General features: G+C 45.2%; 1 protein-coding gene across 1 annotated transcript in view; it reads right to left on the bottom strand.

The window, feature by feature from the left end:
* Nucleotides 1–1,962: 1,962 nt before the first annotated feature.
* Nucleotides 1,963–20,449, bottom strand: part of SIN3A (SIN3 transcription regulator family member A) — a 69,830-nt gene continuing 51,343 nt past the window's right edge. Inside the window, exons 14-21 of the mRNA XM_065412777.1 lie at nucleotides 17,772–17,955; nucleotides 16,643–17,216; nucleotides 14,756–14,925; nucleotides 8,749–8,922; nucleotides 7,427–7,519; nucleotides 6,738–6,832; nucleotides 5,932–6,139; nucleotides 1,963–3,158 (exon numbers count right to left, since the gene is read on the bottom strand). Of these exons, the coding sequence (XP_065268849.1) occupies nucleotides 2,928–3,158; nucleotides 5,932–6,139; nucleotides 6,738–6,832; nucleotides 7,427–7,519; nucleotides 8,749–8,922; nucleotides 14,756–14,925; nucleotides 16,643–17,216; nucleotides 17,772–17,955 (1,729 nt within the window). The 3' untranslated portion in view covers nucleotides 1,963–2,927. The remainder of the gene's footprint in view (nucleotides 3,159–5,931; nucleotides 6,140–6,737; nucleotides 6,833–7,426; nucleotides 7,520–8,748; nucleotides 8,923–14,755; nucleotides 14,926–16,642; nucleotides 17,217–17,771; nucleotides 17,956–20,449) is intronic.

The following is a 20,449-nucleotide window of genomic DNA, read 5'->3' on the forward strand; positions in this document are numbered from 1 at the left end:
GCAACTGCTACAAAATAAAAAGAGTTTATAACCTCTGAACAGGAACTGGGAATTGCTTACAAATTAGTATCTGGAATCCAGAGGCGATACCCTTACATTTATCTGCTAGGGTAAGTCAAACATTGGTCATTTGTGAGTGTCCTGAACAGAGATCAAACTTTCAGGTCTACTACTATCTTCTCCCACCACCTCTACTTCTGTTTTTATTAAAGGAGTGATTCCATCAGATGCATCTTCCTCCCTTCCCTCAGGAGAGTGTGTGTCAAAATCTCATTGTGTATGATCAAGAAGGAAGAAAAATCTGTACACAATGATTAGCCCTGATATTTTAATGGAAATACTGCACTACAGTCAAGTTTACAACATTTGTATAGAAATCATCACATGGATAGGTGGCCAAGGATCACATTACAGAATACAAAAAGCAATTTAAAGTAAAAAGAAATCTTGCTTTTGTACAGGCTGGGATCAGAGCTTGGAGCTCAGAAGTCAGACATCGGGAGGGATGAAAGCTGTAGGTGAAAACCCTGCTGCAGGAGGAGATCTCCTTGTGTTTTATTGGGTTTTTTTCCTGGGTACCTTGAACAGCAGGAATCCCGCCATGTTAACCCCATTCCGCTCAAATAACATGCAGGCACAGACTCTTGGACAAAACACCCACAAAGCAGCAGCAGCTGTTACTTCCAAGCTGGTAAAGTCTAAATCATCCTGACTTCCACTTCCAGATCAGCTTTAACATACATTAAAAAGAAACACCTGAGGGTGGGGTGAGGCACAGGGGAGCGTGTGTAAAACCTTTGAAATGGAAGAGGACACAATAAAACCCCCTTCCTGTCTGAACACAGCAAAAGGAGGAGAAACGGGACAGGTAACTTATTGCTGGCAAACTCTGAAAACTCCCCTGTGGGCTCTTTACTCTCTTTTCCTCTCTCCATAGGAGGCTCCCATTCATCACAATGGCTGGAATTACTCTCTGTACATTGGCTGCCAATGACTAGTGACCCTTATAGGCCATGCATTTTCACCACTCTGCTCTCCCAGGCTGCACAAAGGCTGGAGCGATTGCCCTCCCCCGACCCTCTCTCCCTAATTTCTCCATCTCTCTGCCGGGGAAGGTAAGAGAACTCAGTTCTGAGGGGACAACCCGTTGTCTTGAAATCCCTGGGACAGATTTCAGAAGTGGACTTTGAAAAGCAGCAAAGCTGCATTCACAGCTCTCCAGCTGGGACAACGGAAGCTGTTCGGGCACAACTGGCAGCACTGTTTTGTGCAAGGAAAGGATGCCTCCTTTGAGGAGGAGAGACATTGCAGTTGGGTCTGTCGTGGCTTACGAAGTCCATGCCAACTTGTCTGAAAACCAAAATCTTCCAATGCTTAAATATCTGCCAGCACTAAACTTCTATGCTTAAAAAAATATATATCCCATTTGTGGATTTCACTAGTGAAATGCATCACACAGCCTACCCGCCTTGCCGTTCTCTCTCTCTCTCTCTCTCTCACACACACACACACACACACACACACAAAGCAGCTCTAATGAAATACTGGTTTGGTACTTAGGATGTTTTCTCCAATACTGAGAAGGAAAATACATAAGCACAATCAACCCCAGCTAGGTAGCTCAGCAACACTTCCCAAAAGCGAAGGTTCTCTGAGCTGGAAGACCAGGTGGATAAAAATTACCCACCAAAAAAAAATAAAAATAAAATAAAAAAAAAATTAAAAATTATATAATATATATTTATATATCTTAACAGGCTGCTTAGAACATGGTCATGTTCACCACAAACCACACACATTGCCTCTGCCTTCTCCCCTCAGATTGTGTAGCCAATAATAAAATGGTCAAATGTCCCCTCTCCCCATTGCAAACTGCATGCTGCATGGTGCCTTTCAGAACAGGAACAGGGCTGTGGGTGAGCGAGTGTCTTCCTCAATAAGAACCAAGATGTATTTTTATTTACAAAAGAAAGGAGAGAAAAGTTTCCACACAAAAGCACTACAACGATAAATCCCTTTGGTAAAAAGTGTAATAAATGTCTCCATAGGTCTGTTTGTTGGTACTAACTCTCAAGCCACCTGGTACTACGGTACACAAGAAGCTGGTACAGTTATGCTAGCACATCAAGCATACTTCCTTTAATAAAAAAACAAAAAAAAATTGACAATATGTACATTTATTTACAAAAAAGGAAGGGGAACGTTAAAATTGTGTTGTTTCTGCTGTGTGTGCGTATGTGTGTGAAAAGCTGGTGCATGGCACTAGGAGAGACTAGTAAAGAAGTAGGTACAAAACAATCCCGCTGGCACTAGAAAGGACAGACCAATCTGAGCTGGTTGAATCAGGAGTCCAGCAGGGTGAAGGAGGGAGGAGTCGAGGGTCAGATCCAGGAGATGCTGTTCTCGACAGCCGGACTGCAGAGCTGGGTGACCCCGGGTGAGATCCTGGCAAACCTGCAGCAGTCTAACAGAGGAGAATCCAGTTGTGATAGGCACCTCTATGTAGGTTTCACATATGTAGGTTTCACGACATATCTGAGCATATAACTTTAAATGCACCACTCCGGTCAGGATGTATGCAACATCCAGTTCTCTTCCCTTGAAGCTCAGGCCATTGAAGAGTTAGTCTCAAAACTGCTGGTGCATATGAGCTAGCTGCATTTCTCTAGGATCACTCAGTTCTGAAAAGGGTCCTTCCCTCCACAGTGCACGCTGAAGTCAGAGGCCTGTTGGCAACAGTTCCAGCTTAGGTTTGTAGAGATCCGTTTTCCTAAACCGAATCCCACTGGTGACAGGTTGTACCAGCTTCGCACTAGTCAACTGGCCATGTTACGGAGATACACAGTGAGGGGAGAAAGGCATCTTCCTCGTTTCCTTGATACGCACACACATACACACACCACGTGATCTTCCCTCACTCAGGGACTTTACGGTGTCTTGAATATTGTGCCGTATTTGACACGGTACTTGTTAATGCTCACAAAGTGCAGGGTCTCTGTATCACAGGTAGTGGTACAGGGCACCAAACCCTCCAACCCTTCTCCCATTAGCCACTTGTTTGTCTCAGCTGCCATTTCACGGGTCACATGCTCCTTGGTCCATTTGTCCACCCAGGCTTGGAATCGCTGGTGCAGCCGCTTGCTCACTCTTTCATGGGACTACAGAAACGGGAGACACAAAAGATCACGAAACACTTAAAAAGCGAAAACAAATCCACTTCCCTAGGCCAACAGATTTGAGATGTTTAGCTCTGCTGGGGAACTGGCAATACAAACATTGACCCTTGCCGACTGATCAAGGGAAAGCGTCAGTAAATTGGAGGCAGTGTATGAACAAGCAGGCACAGCCATCCTTATTCCCCAACTGGAAATCCCCAAAAGCCTAGTGTTAATGAAAATTAAGTCTGTGAAATCAAGTGCTCAGAAGTCATCAACAAACATTTGATGATTTTTGAATTTGAACTCTGAACTATAATGTTAACTCTGCCACAGTGTATATCCTGTATATTGTATGAAATGGATTCAACACTCTGCTAATGATCAAAACAGGGACACACAAAACATACATGTGCACCAGAGCAGAATTGAACACGCAATAGAAGTAATTTCCAGAAGTTCCTGACTTGACTGCTTGATTAGAACCCTAACGCTGCAATAATGCTAAGCTTCTCATATCTTTTCCCTGATTAATGGCAGTGTCAGGTGATGCAAGACTGTGTTCAGCCTTCAATGCAGGGGTTTATAAAAAACAATACAGAAACAGTCTCACGTGCGTGCAAGAATTCCAGCTGGAATAGAAGAGGGGAGTGCTGAGACGGATATATTTGTTCCCAACCTCTCACAGCACATGCGCGCATGCACACGGCACCCCCACTAAAATAAAGTTATTTTTGGACCGAAACAGAGCCTAAGAAATTTCAAACCAAAAAGGAATCTGAGTAAAGTTATGAGTAATTTAATAAAGGGTTAGTTAAGTTTAACACTGACTTAATTACAGTAGTCAGTCCCAGTAACTACTACACATATTCCCATAGCTGTGCTATTCTGTTAGAACCTGAACTTCTGAGTCCTGGGAAAATATGCATTGTGACATTTCCAGGGTGGACTGATTTAAATCAGCATTTGTATTTCAGCTGTTTTCTAAAGAAAGATGCACTCATTAGTTGATATACCCATTAAAACACCTTGACTTACAACTAAATGGACATTTTACAGTAGATTTGGTACATCTGTTTGCTACCTAGAAGTGTACACCATAACTATATACATTTAAGGAATTATATAGCTTAATATTTTCAGATTCTTATTAACCAAACACTTTTAGTATGTTAGAAAATGGTGAACGATATATTGCTTATTTACTAGATAATTAACTTTTTGCTCATGTTTTGTGTCAATCTGCATTAGAATGGTGACTGGAATTTAAACAAACAAAACAGTATATAAAATGTATTTGTATTAAACAAGACAACCTTAAATGTTTTAGACACAAACTTCTCTTATCAAAAGATGCTTCACATTGACAATTAAATAATTTATTAAATAGAGGGATTAACTGTAGTCAGTGAATTAAACTGATTATTTCAGGTTGGTCTGAGCAAATTTTCAAATATGCCTAAGTGAAAGTAACTGCGGCTTAAATTTCTAGTCTCGCCTATGTCTCTTGAAAAGAAATTACCTAAATTACCTAGGCCAGGGGTCGGCAACCTTTCAGAAGTGGTGTGCCGCGTCTTCATTTAATCACTCTAATTTAAGGTCTCGCGTGCCAGTAATATATTTTAATGGTTTTAGAAGGTCGCTTTCTATAAGTCTATAATATATAACTAAACTATCATTGTATGTAAAGTAAATAAGGTTTTTAAAATGTTTAAGAAGCTTCATTTAAAATTAAATTAAAATGCAGAGCCCCCCGGACTGGTGGCCAGGACCCAGGCAGTGTGAGTGGCACTGAAAATCTTCTTGCGTGCCACCTTCGGCACACGTGCCATAGGTTGCCTATCCCTGACCTAGGCTAACCAACTGTACCATATTTTTGAAACTTGACCTCAAAAGTTAGATGCTTTCCCTGAATCTTTCTTTATATAAAAAAGAAGCTTTTAATTCAAAGTGGGTTTTTTTTGTTTGTTTTTTTGTTTTTAGAGAGGGTCATGGATTCAGCATATTTATTTGTTATTTAAATGTCTTATTATAATCTTCTAAGTTTAGGCCTCAACATATTTTGTATTAAATTCTGATTTCATTTTAAACTGGCTCATTTTTAAAAAGAAAAACTTATAAGTAACAAAAATTTGTAAAAAGGAATTTTATTTAATTTTTAAAAAAGTCTTCCAATTTTTATCCACCTTGGACCTTTCTGTAATTATGACATCACTGCGGCTATCCTAGTCCCAGACCCAGCACTTTCAAGCAGCTGGTATATTCGTTTGCAGTGCTCCGCTGCCCGGGAGCAACCCTAGACTCCCACTCTCAGTGACTGCAGGGTCGAGGCACAGCTCCTTGATGAGATGAGCTTGGAGGGCTATGTCAGAACACGGGTCAGTTTTTCAGCATTTCAGTTCTTTGCTATCCCCCTTTTTAGGCCCACCCTAACAAGGGAGATTAGCAACCAATGTGAGGTGCCCCTAGGCAAGAAACCTACAAGTAAAAGGATGCTAACAGCTGCCTACTCTAACAGGAGAGTTTGGGAAATGGAGGGGGAGGAAAGGAAGGGTTACATCTCAGGAACATTCAGAGGAAGTTTACAGCGTCCAGTGGACTAAACCGTGTCGTGTCCAGTCCTCAAAGCAATATGAAGACTACTAAATGTTACAGGAGAACAACCCCCCCCCCCCCCCCCCGGACACTTTATCTGACTCTCCCCAGATGCCCTTTGGGAGCAAGAGGTTCAGGGAAACACCAGCTGCTCATCCCATTCCTTTCACTCGACTCCTACCTGCTGAGCACGCAGCAGAGCGGTCCTCCTGTACATGTAATCCTCCGATTTGATCACGTACACCATCTTATAGGAGTTCAGTTTGAATTTACACTCCAGCTTGTCCAAGCTCTCCACATTCTCCATGGACTTCTTACTGTTTCCCTCCTTCCCTTCCTTCTCCTGCTGCTCCCGACCACGCTGACACTTACGGATCCGCCTCAGGTTCCTGTAAACCAGAGAATCCCTGCTGGGATTAGTGCTCATCCTCTGTCCACTAGGCTGGACGTATGTGGTGGCTCCAGGCCAGCCCTTCGGAACCCAAAGTATTGCTCAGAGTGGAATGGTCACAAATTAAAGTTGGTTAGGCTCATGTGCCTACCATAAGCCAACCCACTGATCTCAGCTGTTTACAGAGAGTGAGGGCCTTTCAAAGCTATTTTGCAACCAACTCCCTGCTAATGAAAAGCTCTGACTCAGCACCTTCCGCACTTAGCTAGAGGGCTACTGTAAGCAAAGGTAGGATTGCCCAAAAAAAAAAAAGGGGCTGGTGACTCCCCAAACCTCTGACCTCCCTGCTGCCTGTGGACTATGCCCTCTCTCAGTCACTGGAGAGCAGGAGCCCAGGGTGGGCTCTTGGAATAAACAGCAGCACTGTGTCTCTATATGCTACTCCCAGGTTAATGTCTTCTAAAGTGGCAGAGTACTAAAAACAAACAAGAGACTGCAATAGCCAACAATGTGACGGAGTAAGATTTTCTCCCTCTGCTGACATGGGTACTTGTGGTCTGTGGGTCACTTTTCACAGCCACGGCTTGTTCACTCACCTCGGCAGGAAAACCGGCTTCTGGGCCAGGTGTTCCCGAAGTTCGGGAGAGGTAGAATCAGAGTTGACGTACCGCTCTACGTAGTCTGACCAACGCTGAAATTGGGCACAGAACACAAGGGGTTAACCAACATCTGCCAAATCAAACAATTCAAACCCAACTCTGAAGGGGTTTGGTTGGAAGCGGATGAAAGAAAAGCAATCTTTGGAGACTCCATATATTTCACACAGGTCCCACTCACTCTCCCCCCATGGACGGACATACCTATACCTATATCATAGAACTGGAAGGGACCCTGAAAGGTTATCGAGTCCAGCCCCCTGCCTTCACTAGCAGGACCAAGTACTGATTGTTGCCCCAGATCCTTTAGTGGCCCCCTCAAGGACTGAACTCACAACCCTGGGTTTAGACGGCCAATGCTCAAACCACTGAGCGATCCCTCCCCCTATATGCACCTGCACTGTCTGGTTTTTTAAATTGTTAATAAGAGATGCCAACAAGGCTTGTTCAACCCAATTCACTGAGTGCACTGTGTCACATAATCAATGTGTCCTGTAGGACTAGAAGCAGGTCATAAACTATAGCATCTGAAACACTGACAGCTCTGCCATCTTCATCCAGTTATACCCCCATTTAAACTTTACATGCTTAATAGCTGCAGCTGAACTCCAAGGACAATCGGCTCTTACCTCTGCCTCTACGGGGTCATCCGAGTTCTCCTCTTCGGTGTCCAGCAGCTCGATAGTTAATTGGACCTGGCCTCTGCTCTGAATGAACATCAGCTACAAAGCAGAATGCGGAAGGGGACTTAGTAACCAATTATTCAGAAAAATAAATCCAATAAACTTTATGCAACTCTCCAGCATAATACTGTGCCTTCCACTTTGCTGCGAACAACGGGGGGATACTAGCCCCAGTTACACAATCTGAACACAGAAGGAGTTTTGACAATGAGTGGAAAGTTCTAGATCACTAAGGAGCTAATCTAACAGAGGATAAAAGGATAAAGAAATTATTCTACATATATGGGCAGAAGAGAATTCCTGGATAGAGAACCATGACATACTTAAAGAGAGGTGGAAGAAAAAAGCATGAATTGCTGCAGTGAACGGTTGGTATTTTATTAATGATCAGAAAAAATCTCTCTGTTACCCACAGAGTTTGCTCGAAATTGGGATGTTGATAAAGGCAAAGCAAGGAGCTGGACCCCTTTTAGCAGCATGCTGTTTTCTGATCAATTTGTGCAGTTTCAATTCTTTGCTTCCCTGCTTATTTTGAGACTCTCAGCGGGAACACAGAGACGCCCTATAAATATCAAAGCCATTATCAATGAATTTCACTAGTTCAAGATGGGCCCGGCCACTTCTGATTTCACAGTGACAAGAAGTATGAATTTGATTTGAACTGAGAGTCAGGTTTATTTAACGCATAGGTGACAAATATTAGTAAGAGACCGTTACAGTCTACAATGGATGAGATGGAGAAAAAGGTGGAAAGCGTCAGTGACCCACCCCACGGGAGGGAGGGAGATTAAAAGCCTAGTGACAGCAATCACTCAATACAGTATTACTCTGGCTTTGGGACACTGGGAAATACAGGGACAAATCCCAGCTTTACTTCAGGATACGTATTTTTCCATCTTCCTTGCAAATGTCCCATTTCCGAGGAACTCTTTATAGAAATATTTATCTGTTTTTTCTGTTCGTTCTACAGTTCCTGTCTGGATTGAGGCAAGCCCCGCCAAGGGCTATATTAAGACCGACAGTCACAGAGCAGGTACTCGGCAGCTCCACCAGGCTAGAATGCACAATCAGGTCGCCCTGTCAAGCTCTATGACAGCTGCGGAGCACACAGGTGTCCAGAGGTCCTTGGGATATTTGGATAGTTACGTAAAATGAAAAGCTGAGCCCATTCTCCTTTCTCAGCGAGCCTTCGTACTTCCCCTCCTCTCTCAGCAAGCTCCTCCAGGAGTCCTCCTCCAAGCGTCACTGCAGGCAGATATGGTTTTTACCTTGAAACAGTTCTCGTCTGACATGAGCTGCTCGGCTTTGCGCTGGTACGTGGCCTCCACAAGGGCCCGAGATGACTGTGACGACAGCAGGCCTCCGGTAGCTCCGTTGCTATTCTCCGACAGGTAAAGGTCTGTCACCTGCACGCAGATCTCATCACTCACTATGTGCTGAAGCTGGGAGCAGGAAAGACACGGAGAAGAGAAGTTAGTGAAGAGGGTTTTAAATGCCTCTGGACTTGGTGCACTGTATACTGCAGTAGCCCCCTTTCCCCAACCCAAGTCAGTCAGAGGGCTTTGCACTAGTGTGCACTATGGACAACCTGCCTTCTGCAGTCAGGCCGTAGACAAAATAGAACACTAAGAAAATCTCCAAAATAAACTTCTCCATGTGGCAACAAGCAGAGTTTGACATTAATCAAAACAAGCCAGGCTGAGCCTTCATCATTTGCCTGCACTTCTAGACTTACATGTTTGCATGCAAACACTTATGTCAAAAGCTATAATTGATGAGAGGGAAACTATTTTATCTCCCCTGCATACATATACGCTGTGGCAGAACTGGTCAGATTTCCAGTTCTTCTCCACTATGCACCATGCAAGTCTCAGAACCAGCTAAAGAATATGTCCATCAATGCAGATTAGAAATGAACATACCCTTAAAAATTCCTGCTTCAAACCTTTGTCTGGTCAAACCACAGCAAAAAAAATTCTAGCCATCTAAGTATTAAAACTAAAAAACAATTATTTAGGTTACGAACATGGTAGCCTCTTCTATTGTGAATTACTACTACACCCATTGGAAAACATTGTGTCCTTTAAAATAAATAATGATGCTGGCAAAGTACAGTTACACATACAAAGTAACTACGGATTAATAACCTTTAAGTGAGCATTATGAAGGAAATGCCTGACAGCTGGCAAAGATTTAGACTATCGAGGTACGTGGGAAGGGCTTGTTAGGCAGTTCTCTTGCCATGAAATCGCTACACCAAATCCAAAAGTTGATTAGTTGGTTGTTTGTGGAGGGGAAATTAAAAATAAATTAAATCAAATTCTAATTATTAATTATATTCCCAAATTGAAATAAAGAGCCGGTTGGCTGCCAATTTCCTGTCAAAACTGAAACTAAAAAAAGACTGTTACTCACCTTTGTAACTGTTGTTCTTTGAGATATGTTGCTCATATCCATTCCAATTAGGTGTGCGTGCACCACGTGCACGATCGTCGGAAGATTTTTACCCTAGCAACACTCGGTGGGTCGGCTGAGGCGCCCCTTGAGTGGCGCCCTTATGGCCCTGGATATATGCCACTGCCGACCCAGCACCCCCTCAGTTCCTTCTTGCCGGCTACTCCAACAGAGGGAAGGAGGGTGGGTTTGGAATGGATATGAGCAACACATCTCGAAGAACAACAGTTACAAAGGTGAGTAACCGTCTTTTCTTCTTCGAGTGCTTGCTCATATCGATTCCAATTAGGTGACTCCCAAGACTTACCTAGGCAGTGGGGTCGGAGTGAGATGTCGCGGAGTGAAGGACCGCTGAACCAAATGCAGCATCACCCCGGGACTGCTGCACTATCGCATAGTGGGAAGCAAAGGTATGTACCGATGACCAAGTTGCTGCCCTACAGATCTCCTGTATGGGTACATGAGCCACGAAGGCGGAGGACGAAGCTTGAGCCCGGGTGGAGTGGGCGGTAAGGTGCATAGTTGGGACACCAGCCAAGTCATAGCACGCACGGATGCATGATGTGATCCAGGACGAGATGCGCTGGGTGGAGACCAGAAGGCCCTTCATCTGGTCTGCCACAGCTACGAACAGCTGGGTCGTCCTCCTAAAAGGTTTCGTTCGATGTAAAAGGCGAGGGCCCTATGAACATCTAGCGAGTGCAACTGTTCTCGTCGAGAAGCGTGCGGCTTCTGATAGCAGACCGGAAGGAAGATGTCCTGGTTGACATGGAAGACAGACACCACCTTAGGAAGAAAGGCGGGGTGTGGTCGCAGCTGTACCTTGTCCTTATGAAACACCGTATACGGTGGGTCCAACATGAGGGCTCGAAGCTCCGAAGTGATAGCGACGAGGAAAGCTCTTTTCCAGGAAAGGTACAGGAGCGAGCAAGTGGCCATCGGCTCGAACGGGGCACCCATGAGTCTGGATAGGACCAGGTTGAGATCCCACGTAGGGGCCGGATGCCGAATTTGCGGGTACAGACATTCCAATCCCCTGAGGAACCTGCTGACCATGGGGTTGGAGAAAACGGAGCGCCCATTTTCGCCCAGGTGGAAGGCCAAAATCGCTGCTAGGTGTACTCTGATGGATGAAACTGCCAGGCCTTGCTGTTTCAAGGACAAGAGATAGTCTAAGATGGTAGGTACTGACACCTCCAGAGGGGCAGGATTGCTCAGGGCACACCAGCAGGAGAAACGCTTCCACTTGGCCAAATACGTGGACCTAGTAGAGGGCTTTCTGCTACCCAAAAGTACGTGCTGCACCAAGCGGGAGCAATGTAGCTCAGATTGAGTTAGCCATGCAGCATCCATGCTGTGAGATGGAGGGATTGCAGGTCTGGATGACAGAGTCGGCCGTGTTCCTGAGTGATCAGGTCCAACCACAACAGAAGTGGAATTGGGGTGGTCACCGACAGATCGAGGAGAGTGGTGTACCAATGTTGCCTGGGCCACGCCGGGGCGATCAAGATTAAGCGGGCCTTGTCTCTGCGCAACTTGAGAAGGACCTTGTGGACTAACCGGAATGGAGGAAAGGCGTAGAACAGATGGTCTTTCCACAGTATCAGGAAGGCGTCCGATAGGGAGCCCGGGGAGTGCCCCTGCAGAGAACAGAACACCTGGCACTTTCGATTCTCGCGAGAGGTGAAAAGGTCTATGTGGGGAAACCCACACTTCCGGAAAACAGAATAGATAACGTCCGGGTGAATCGACCACTCATGAGTCGGAAAGGATCTGCTGAGGTGATCTGCCAAGGTGTTCTGGACTCCTGGGAGAAACGATGCCACCAGGTCGATCGAGTGGGCTATGCAGAATTCCCACAGGCAAATGGCTTCCTGACAGAGGGGGGACGATCGTGCTCCCCCTTGTTTGTTGATGTAAAACATGGCCGTTGTGTTGTCTGTGAAAACTGCGACACAACGGCCCTGAAGGTATTTGCAGAACACCTGACACGCCAGGCGCACTGCTCTCAGTGCCTGTACGTTGATGTGCAGGGATAGCTCTTGTGTGGACCAAAGGCCCTGTGTGCGAAGGTCTGCAAGATGAGCGCCCCAGCCCAGAGATGATGCGTCCGTGCTTAGGACCAGGGAGGGCTGTGGGACATGGAATGGCATCCCTCCGCATACCGAGCGGGGGTTCAGCCACCAGACCAGGGAGGTTAAGATTTCCATCGGTACCGTGAGCACTGTGTCTAAATTGTCCCGGCCTGGGCGGTACACGGATGAGAGCCAGGCCTGAAGTGGCCGGAGGCGCAGTCTGGCATGTCTGGTCACGAAGGTGCAAGATGCCATGTGTCCCAGTAGACTGAGGCACGTGCGTGCTGTCGAGGTCGGGAAGTTTTGGAGGCTGTGGATAATGTTCACCATGGACTGGAAGCGGGCATGCGGTAGGCATGCACGGGCGAGATTTGAATCCAGGACTGCTCCGATGAAGTCTATTCTTTGGGTCGGCTGCCAAGTGGACTTTTCGACATTGAGTGTGGAAGGTAGGCCGAGTTCGACCGCAGTACGCACCGGGGAGCTTATGTGCACCGGACTCAACGGCGTTTGTGGCGCCGGAATCGACGGTGCCGGAGTTGGAGCCTTTGCGGCGCGGTCCGGCATGAGACACTGCTCCAAGGGGGGCACAGGAGGTGCCGGCAACTGTACAAGAGCAGCAGGTTGCTTGTGCTGTTTCTTAGGTCCCGGAGACAGCGAGCAGTGCCGCGCTGGTAGCGGTGCCAGAGACGTCCGGTGCCGGGAGTCTTTGCCGGTGCCGGGTTGCGAAGCTGTTGTTTCCGGTGCCGGAAGCACGCTTCAGACCAACGGCGCTGCGTCTCGGCGCGAAGCCGAGGACATTGGGCTAAGTGCCGTTTCCATCAGTAGCTGCTTCAAGCGAAAGTCCCGCTCCTTTTTAGTCCGAGGCTTGAATGCCTTACCAATGCGGCACTTATCTGATTGATGGGATTCCCCCAGGCACTTCAAACAGAGTCGTGGGGGTCTCCCATAAGCATCCGCTTAAGGCAGGCCGAGCACGGTTTGAAACCTGGAGACCTAGGCATGAGCCCAGGTACCAGGAGGGAGGGAAAGGGAGAAGCCCCTTACCCCCAATTACTATGTACACTAACAACAATTACTACTATTAACTACAACTAGAAACTACTAACAACTACTCTATAACAACTATCTACAAGTATAAACGAGCTAAGAGCTAGGGAAGTGGAGATCAGCTAAGCCACGCTCCACAGTTCCAATGAGCATCATGGGCAGCAAGAAGGAACTGAGGGGGCGCTGGGTCGGCAGGGGCATATATCCTGCACCATAAGGGCACCACTCCAGGGGCGCCTCAGCCGACCCACTGAGTGTTGTTAGGGTAAAAATCTTCCAACGACTGTGCACGTGGCGCGCGCACACCTAATTGGAATCGATATGAGCAAGCACTCGAAGAACTTGTTTTTAGCCCTGTCTTTATACTCTAATTTGTGCTTAACAATTCTCCATAGAAATGGGATCATCAAGGTAGCCAGCATGTGAGAGTTGACACTTGGGCTTACAGAGTTCAAGTGACAACTAGCAGCTGAAATCAACAAATATACCAGCTTCAAGAGCTAGCCAGCGTGTGTGAAATCCAGAAGGAAGTTGTTATTCAAAAGAAATATAGAACCTTTTCCAAGAGTCCTTACAGTTTTGATTCTTGTGTTTACAAATGCTTCAGGTTTTCTAAGAGCAAGAGAACACTTCAAATGTGGTCCCATCTGATACTAGGCACCTCTTGGATAGTGGAGGACAGTCTGCACTTGGTAAGGCAACTCCCATCTTTTCATGCGCTGTATATTTATACCTGCTTACTGTATTTTCCACTCCATGCATCTGATGAAGTGCGTTTTAGCCCACAAAAGCTTATGCCCAAATAAATCTGTTAGTCTCTAAGATGCCACAAGGACTCCTAGTTTTTTCTTTTTTTTACTGATACAGACTAACACGGCTACCCCTCTGAAACCTGCCTTAAGAATGAGGCTTGAACATACCTGAGGAGTGTATTACAGTCACACACTAGGTGGACCACTTATTACAACACAGTGCTAACGGCACTATCTTTCTGAATGAGGAGCTTTACTATAATCCCCCTGATTATTGGATCACTTGATGAGTTAATTCCCTCTGAAACACCTGGCATTGGCCACTGTCGGAAGACAGGATACTGAGATAGATGGACCTTTGGTCTCACCCAGTATGGCCATTCTTATGATTTCAGGCACATGCTACATTCTGAAAAAAATCCTCTGGGCTCATGTTATTCCTGCCCTCAAGACAGATAGAATTTTGTTTAAAATACACGTCTATCTGAATATTCAATCTTTTTGCTTTTTATAGAAGGTTTACAAATCCTCAAAAACGGGCATTTTAAATATTGTTAAGCACACTTAATGTAGCAATTTCTTTGTTAAAGCAACATTACTTGGGGAAGTGTTGTTATGCCAGATACACGTACCTTTAAAGAAGCTGAAGAGGGAAGACAAAGCACCACAGGTCGCTGGGTAACCTAAATATCTGTACACACCTTGTTGAGCCTCATCACTTAAATACACTAACACTTATCCTCTCCCGAAATATGTTAGAGAGACAGGAGGAAACCCCTGTTGTTCTCTCCTCCACTCTGAAATACATCACACAAATACATTCAACATTCCCAAGCTTCCTTTAAACCTTGGGGAGTGCTCTTTTGTGGGAAAGCATCAGCTACTTTCCCTTTATCACCTGGACACCACCCTTCCCCTTCCCCTGACAGTATGCTGCAAGTCACCTGTCTAACAATGCTCTGGATCAGCTTGTCCATGGTAAAGGCGATGTAGGCATGAATGGTGAACATCTCACGCAGGGAGTCCTCATACTGGGACGAATCCATGTTGCCATCTAGCAGGTTCCGCACCATATCCAGGAAAGCTGGGTAGTAATCCTCCACATCAATATCCACTAGAGGAAGAGAAGGTGCAACATGAACTACATTGTAACACCCCTCAAAGGCAGTTCCTACAGGCCCACTATGAGTTCTGGGAGCAAAAGGGCCACATGTTGAAGATCTCAGACAAATTGCTGAATTACCAGAATGGTCTATAAAATGAGGGACAACATTGTAAGCCTTTAAATGAGAGCTTTTCAAATTAATGCCAGGTCTGTAACCCGTCAGAGGCAGGAGGGCAGAGGTGGTAAAATTCTCAGAACTAAAGAGGTTCTTGCTACCAAAACAACATTATGCACACCATTAAAGCAGAGACCTCACCAAAAAGATATGAACGCAGATATGTACTAAGGCTCTTATGAAATATACCCATTGCACGTTATTATTAACTTGTATTTCACTAGCACCCAGAGGTCCCAAACTATATCTGGGACCCTTCTGTGCTTGGCACCATTCAGACACATAACCAACTAGTCCCCGCCTTGAAGAATGTAAAACAGAGACCAAGGGGGTTGGGGGAAGCACTTGCCCGAGGTCACACAGTAACTAAGTAGCAAAGCTCGGACTAGAACCCAGGTCTCCTGTTTCTCCAGCACCGTATCCAGCAAGCTACACAGACAGTTACCGCCTTTCCAAGCTGAATGTGCCAATGTAGCTTCTAAAAGGTTTTGTGGGCTGTAGCAGAAACACAGTAAAAAGGGGAGGAAAAGGAAAAAAGCCATTCAGGGTATACCCAGTTTTGAACTAACACTCATCACTGTGGTATAGGCATCAAGGGAAGATGAAAATAAAATTTTTGAAAATACTGGTTAAGGAACAATGCCATTTTAAAGGGAATTTGAAAAGTTCTCTGTGTTTTCTGTTTGTTTTTAATTGTTATAGGTTCAAACACCTCTGCATCCCTCAAGGCCAACAAAGATTGTCTACATTTCCTCCTTTGCTTGAATCCAAATTAGCTAAAACCAGAGTAAAGTAGCTAGCAGGAAACAGGCAGCCATGGGCAGTTTAGTATTTTAGCATTATCACCACTAAGGAAACCATCCCTTGGAGAATTCTAAATACATACATTTCCTGAGACCACTCAGATTACACGAATATTGTAACAGAAAATGGAAGATCAAGGAGGCTCTTTACTGGTCTACATAGGACTGACTGGACTTACTTGGGTTTGCCCTGCCCTGCCTTCTTTAGTCAGTAAATCATTTGAACACCAGTTTAAAAGGACACACACTTTTTAATACCAGAGCCAAAACTGACTGCTTTGTCAATTGCCAGGGGCTGACTCCTCCATTGAGATAGTTTATAACAAGCTTGAGGCCAGAGAAGATTTTTATCCAACTTGTAAATTCATGAGGTAGAAAAATAGCGCAATCCAAAATTAAGAAATTCAGCTGGCAAGGAGTGTTAAAGCAATACAAAATACCAGGCCTCTCCCCCACAGCCCCATGAAGTAGGATGTTCCAAGTCCCAGGGTCAAGTCTAGAGATCGCCTCCTGGATAACATGCTGTGCTACATTCAGTGCCCACCAGCATCCTTATATTTCACATGGAAACTACCAAAATGCAGATACCGGATTTTACAGAGACAAGACCTAAAGGCAGGTGAGGGGAAGGAACACAGATTCCTCAAGACATCAGGAAACAGATTAAGTACCAGATCCACATGCTGCAAATTAAAGCACCTGTCACAATTGCCCTCCCCTACTCAGACCTATGTAAGAGAACACTCACTGGGCTCTTTCAGTCGCAGCTGAATTGCTGGGCTGTCACTCTTGTCTCGTTTTATGCCAAGCACTTCCCGCTCCCACTCCCTTTCTCGGTTCTCCTCTTCGATTTGCCGCTCGGCCTGGGTGCAAATCCTCAGCAGCCGCAAGCATAGGATCTGGTGAAGCCGCATGAAGATGTACCAGTTGTTGTTGACATAAAAGAGGTTGTACACTTCGTCCACCCCCCGTAGCTTCTGGGCCGCTGTGTTGCTGAACAGCAGCTTGGCTTTAGGGGGGCTGCCCCCAACTCCATTGTGCTTTTTCGCAGCCCCAGTGGCTTCATCCACATCCATTTCCTCCTCTTCTTCCTCTTCCACGTCTGAGAGCTCGCCCCGCTGAGAAAACAGCAGGTCCGGAATGAAGTGGTACATGATCTGCTTGATTTTGTACTTGTCCTCTTTCTGAATTCCTGTCTGCCGTTTCACGTGGTGGATGATAAGAGAAGCAGCATCCTCCAGGATTTGCTTGTCCTCATAGGCTAGTGACAGGTGTGGGCCTATGGGTACTCCAGCATTATCTTCTGATGCCTGCTCTTGCCTCTGAGGGAGGAAGAGCAAATACACAGAGCATGGGTGAGTCTCACATATGCAACTTACCACGTCTTTAAGACCCTTGTACAAAGCACTGGCAGTGAACTGGATTTCCTCTTTCGTTACAACCCCAAGCCCTATGGGGGAAGGACCAGAGTTCACATTATCCATCACAACAACCCAAGTTCTGATGTCAAGGGCTTATGCATATTACATACATGCATGCACACACTCCACATCTCCTTCTGTCATATCTCTTCGCTTCCCGAACCTGTGGCTCTTACCACAGCAGGATCTCTGTTGCCAAAAGGTAAGTCATCAGTTCCCTCGAGTGCTAACTCAGTCACTCTGTAGCAGCAGCCACCACTAACTACCATGACCAGGCAAGCAGCCTGCATTCTCTCCTTCCCCCTGAAACTGGTGACCATGAATGGCCTAGAGGGATACAAATGCTACACTATTAATATAGCCCGGCAAACAAGGAGGGATGGCGGTGGAGAGGAGGTGACAACACATGCTCAGAGCCAGACAGCTGATAAAATGACACTATCAGTGACACCTTACCTCATCATAGATGCTCTCAATCTCATTGAGGAGGCTCTTTGACCTCAGGACCTTGGTGTCATTCTGTTTGAAGTTGATGCCCTGGTGATCCAGGGATTTCAGGTAATATTTCTCATTCTGCTCCCTCCAGACCTTGTTGAATCCTCTCTGGGCTTCTCGCCACTCTTCCTCTTTCATTTTTAATCTTAGCAGCAACAAAAAACAAAACAGAAGCTAAGAGATGCTAAGATACCACACTGATGGGTGTAGGATAAAAACCTAGACCAGACGAGCTGGAGGCAGTAAGGCTTCTGCTCAGTGCCCATCGCCCACTGAAACAGCAGAAAGTTTCAGAAGGACTTCAAATGAGGTACAACGTGCATAGCAAAATTCTCCAGGAATGGCCATGAATCTTTAGATTGGTTTTGTGGCTATGTTATTTTACAGAAGGTTAAATAGGCCACAAATGCATGGCTATACCCCACTAACCAGGGTGATGATGAGGGCATTCAACAGAACATAAACCAAACTTTTTTTTTTTCCTGTATACCTCCTACAGAGTCCCAGGACTGGGTCTGGGTTCACTGTCAATATCCCAGAATTCTGCTTTGTGAGAAGTTACAAATAACAGAAATCTCAGCTGTTGTAACCAGCTGCCCCAAAGAGTCTCTGGTATCTGTGACATCCCATAATTTAATAAATACATGGATTTAACCACTTGCCAGACATTTCAGAGCTCTCAAACTTCTCTGATACTTGTTATGGTCCTGTATCTAGATATTCTTTTCACCAATTTGATCATGTTTAAGGGAAAAACATACACAAGTTGGGAAATCAGACATCCCTCCACCTCTCACATCTTGACATAATGGAAAAGCCAGCTCTCTCTTCACTGAGGATTAAAGAATCACAATTTACATCTAGGCAGCCTAGATACTTTTGATGAGACATGGGAACTTTGCAGAGATATAATTGCTAAACATTCCAGGAGTCTAGAAGCATACAGATCCCAGAAGTACCTCTTACTTGGCAGTCCCTTCTCAAACTTGTATCCCTCCTCTAATCTAGTTTTTATACCATGTCCATACTCTGGTGTCTAAGACCACCTCCTCACGGTCTTACCCCTCTCCTTTCATCTCTCGTTTCTTTACATCTAGTTCTCACATTATGCCCTGCCTCAGTAGAGAGCCTGCTGGAGACTGAAGAGGTCCTCAACATGATGCAACATAAAAGCAAGTCCTTCCAGACAGGAGCTCTTTCTGGATTTGTATAACGGGGCCCCAATTCTGACGGGGACATTAGGGAGCCACCATAATAAAGATCTGACAATCCGCAACTACAATGCTAAAGGGAATTACTTTCATTTCTAATTATCCTTTGTTCTACATTGTTAGAGTTGTATCTGGAAAGTGGAAATGTATGATGACACGGTTCCATCAAAATGCTGTTGTAGCCTCTTGCTGTGTAAATCCAGAACCAGCCAGGAGGACAGAGAAGCTATAAAGAACACAAAGGTTAGTTTCCATTCATTTATGGACTATCCCCTTCAGCCAGTTTAGTAGGGGCACATTCTTTGAATACTGTAGTTCAATTTCCACCTTCTCTTTACAGCTCATCTGTCCAGCTCACTGACCATGCTCAACAAGGAACTGGGTGGAAGACAGCACTTAAACTCAGGAGTGACACGTGGTGACCACTAGGGGGCTTGGCTCTTACTCCACTCTACCATGGCTGCCCTCAAGGGTTAAAAAAAAAAAAAAAAAAAAAAAAAAAAAAGGAATAGTTAGGGAAGTTCTGAAAGTCTTGTGCTAAGGGTCTAAGACACAAGAGAAAAAATCCTACACAGATGGCACTAGAGAAGAGTACTTCCTTTCATCAATTTTACATTTCCTGCCTTTCATTTTCACTGAATAGCCCCTTGTCTGTATATGAAAAGGTAAACAGCAGCAGCAATTAGATTTTGTATACCTCTGTAAAAACGCCTCTGGTACCACTATCTCTCAAACGTAAATAGTCTCATTACCATCAATCACTTCTCACAGTCTTCCCATGCCTCATCTTCCCCTCCCCCCGGTGCTCGTTTCTGAGCCCTTTATTACTGAGATGTCCTTCTTGAGATAGGGTGACCACAACACAGAATTCCAACTAGGTGGGGGATTTGTTAGTTTTTTCAATATACAGTAATGGCATATTTGCTTCAATTCATTGCAGAGATTGAGGCTGCATAAGAAAATTCTGTCAACCACCTCTCTTTCTATTCAAGACCACACTGACGACCTGTAGTCTATAGATCAGGAATCCATGCTTTAAAGATTGTAAAATTGTCCAAATTTTGACTTAGCTTCCACTTTCCTAAGTCTCATATCACAGTGCTAATTTCTGGTATAATCCCTTCCACCAAGGATGCTGGACTGTTATATATTGTGATCGCTACCACTCAATGGCTTGACCATAGTTATTTCTTGATTCAGTATCTGAGTGTTATTCAGGGCTAAGTCAATAACCTCTCCTCTTGTGTAGCTACAGACTAGCTATTACAAGAAGCAATCATTTAAAATATTGAAAAACTCCTTCTCCTCACCTTCTCCAGAAGTTAACATTTTATATGTGGGGAGTTGAAATTGCCTGTTATAACTATTATTCAGGAGAGCGGTCTCTGGCCCCCCTCAATATTGTGCACTCACTTCCTTTTTCTGATC

The sequence above is a fragment of the Emys orbicularis genome, chromosome 10 (genome assembly GCF_028017835.1).
Source record: "Emys orbicularis isolate rEmyOrb1 chromosome 10, rEmyOrb1.hap1, whole genome shotgun sequence".
Taxonomy (NCBI): Eukaryota; Metazoa; Chordata; order Testudines; family Emydidae; genus Emys; species Emys orbicularis.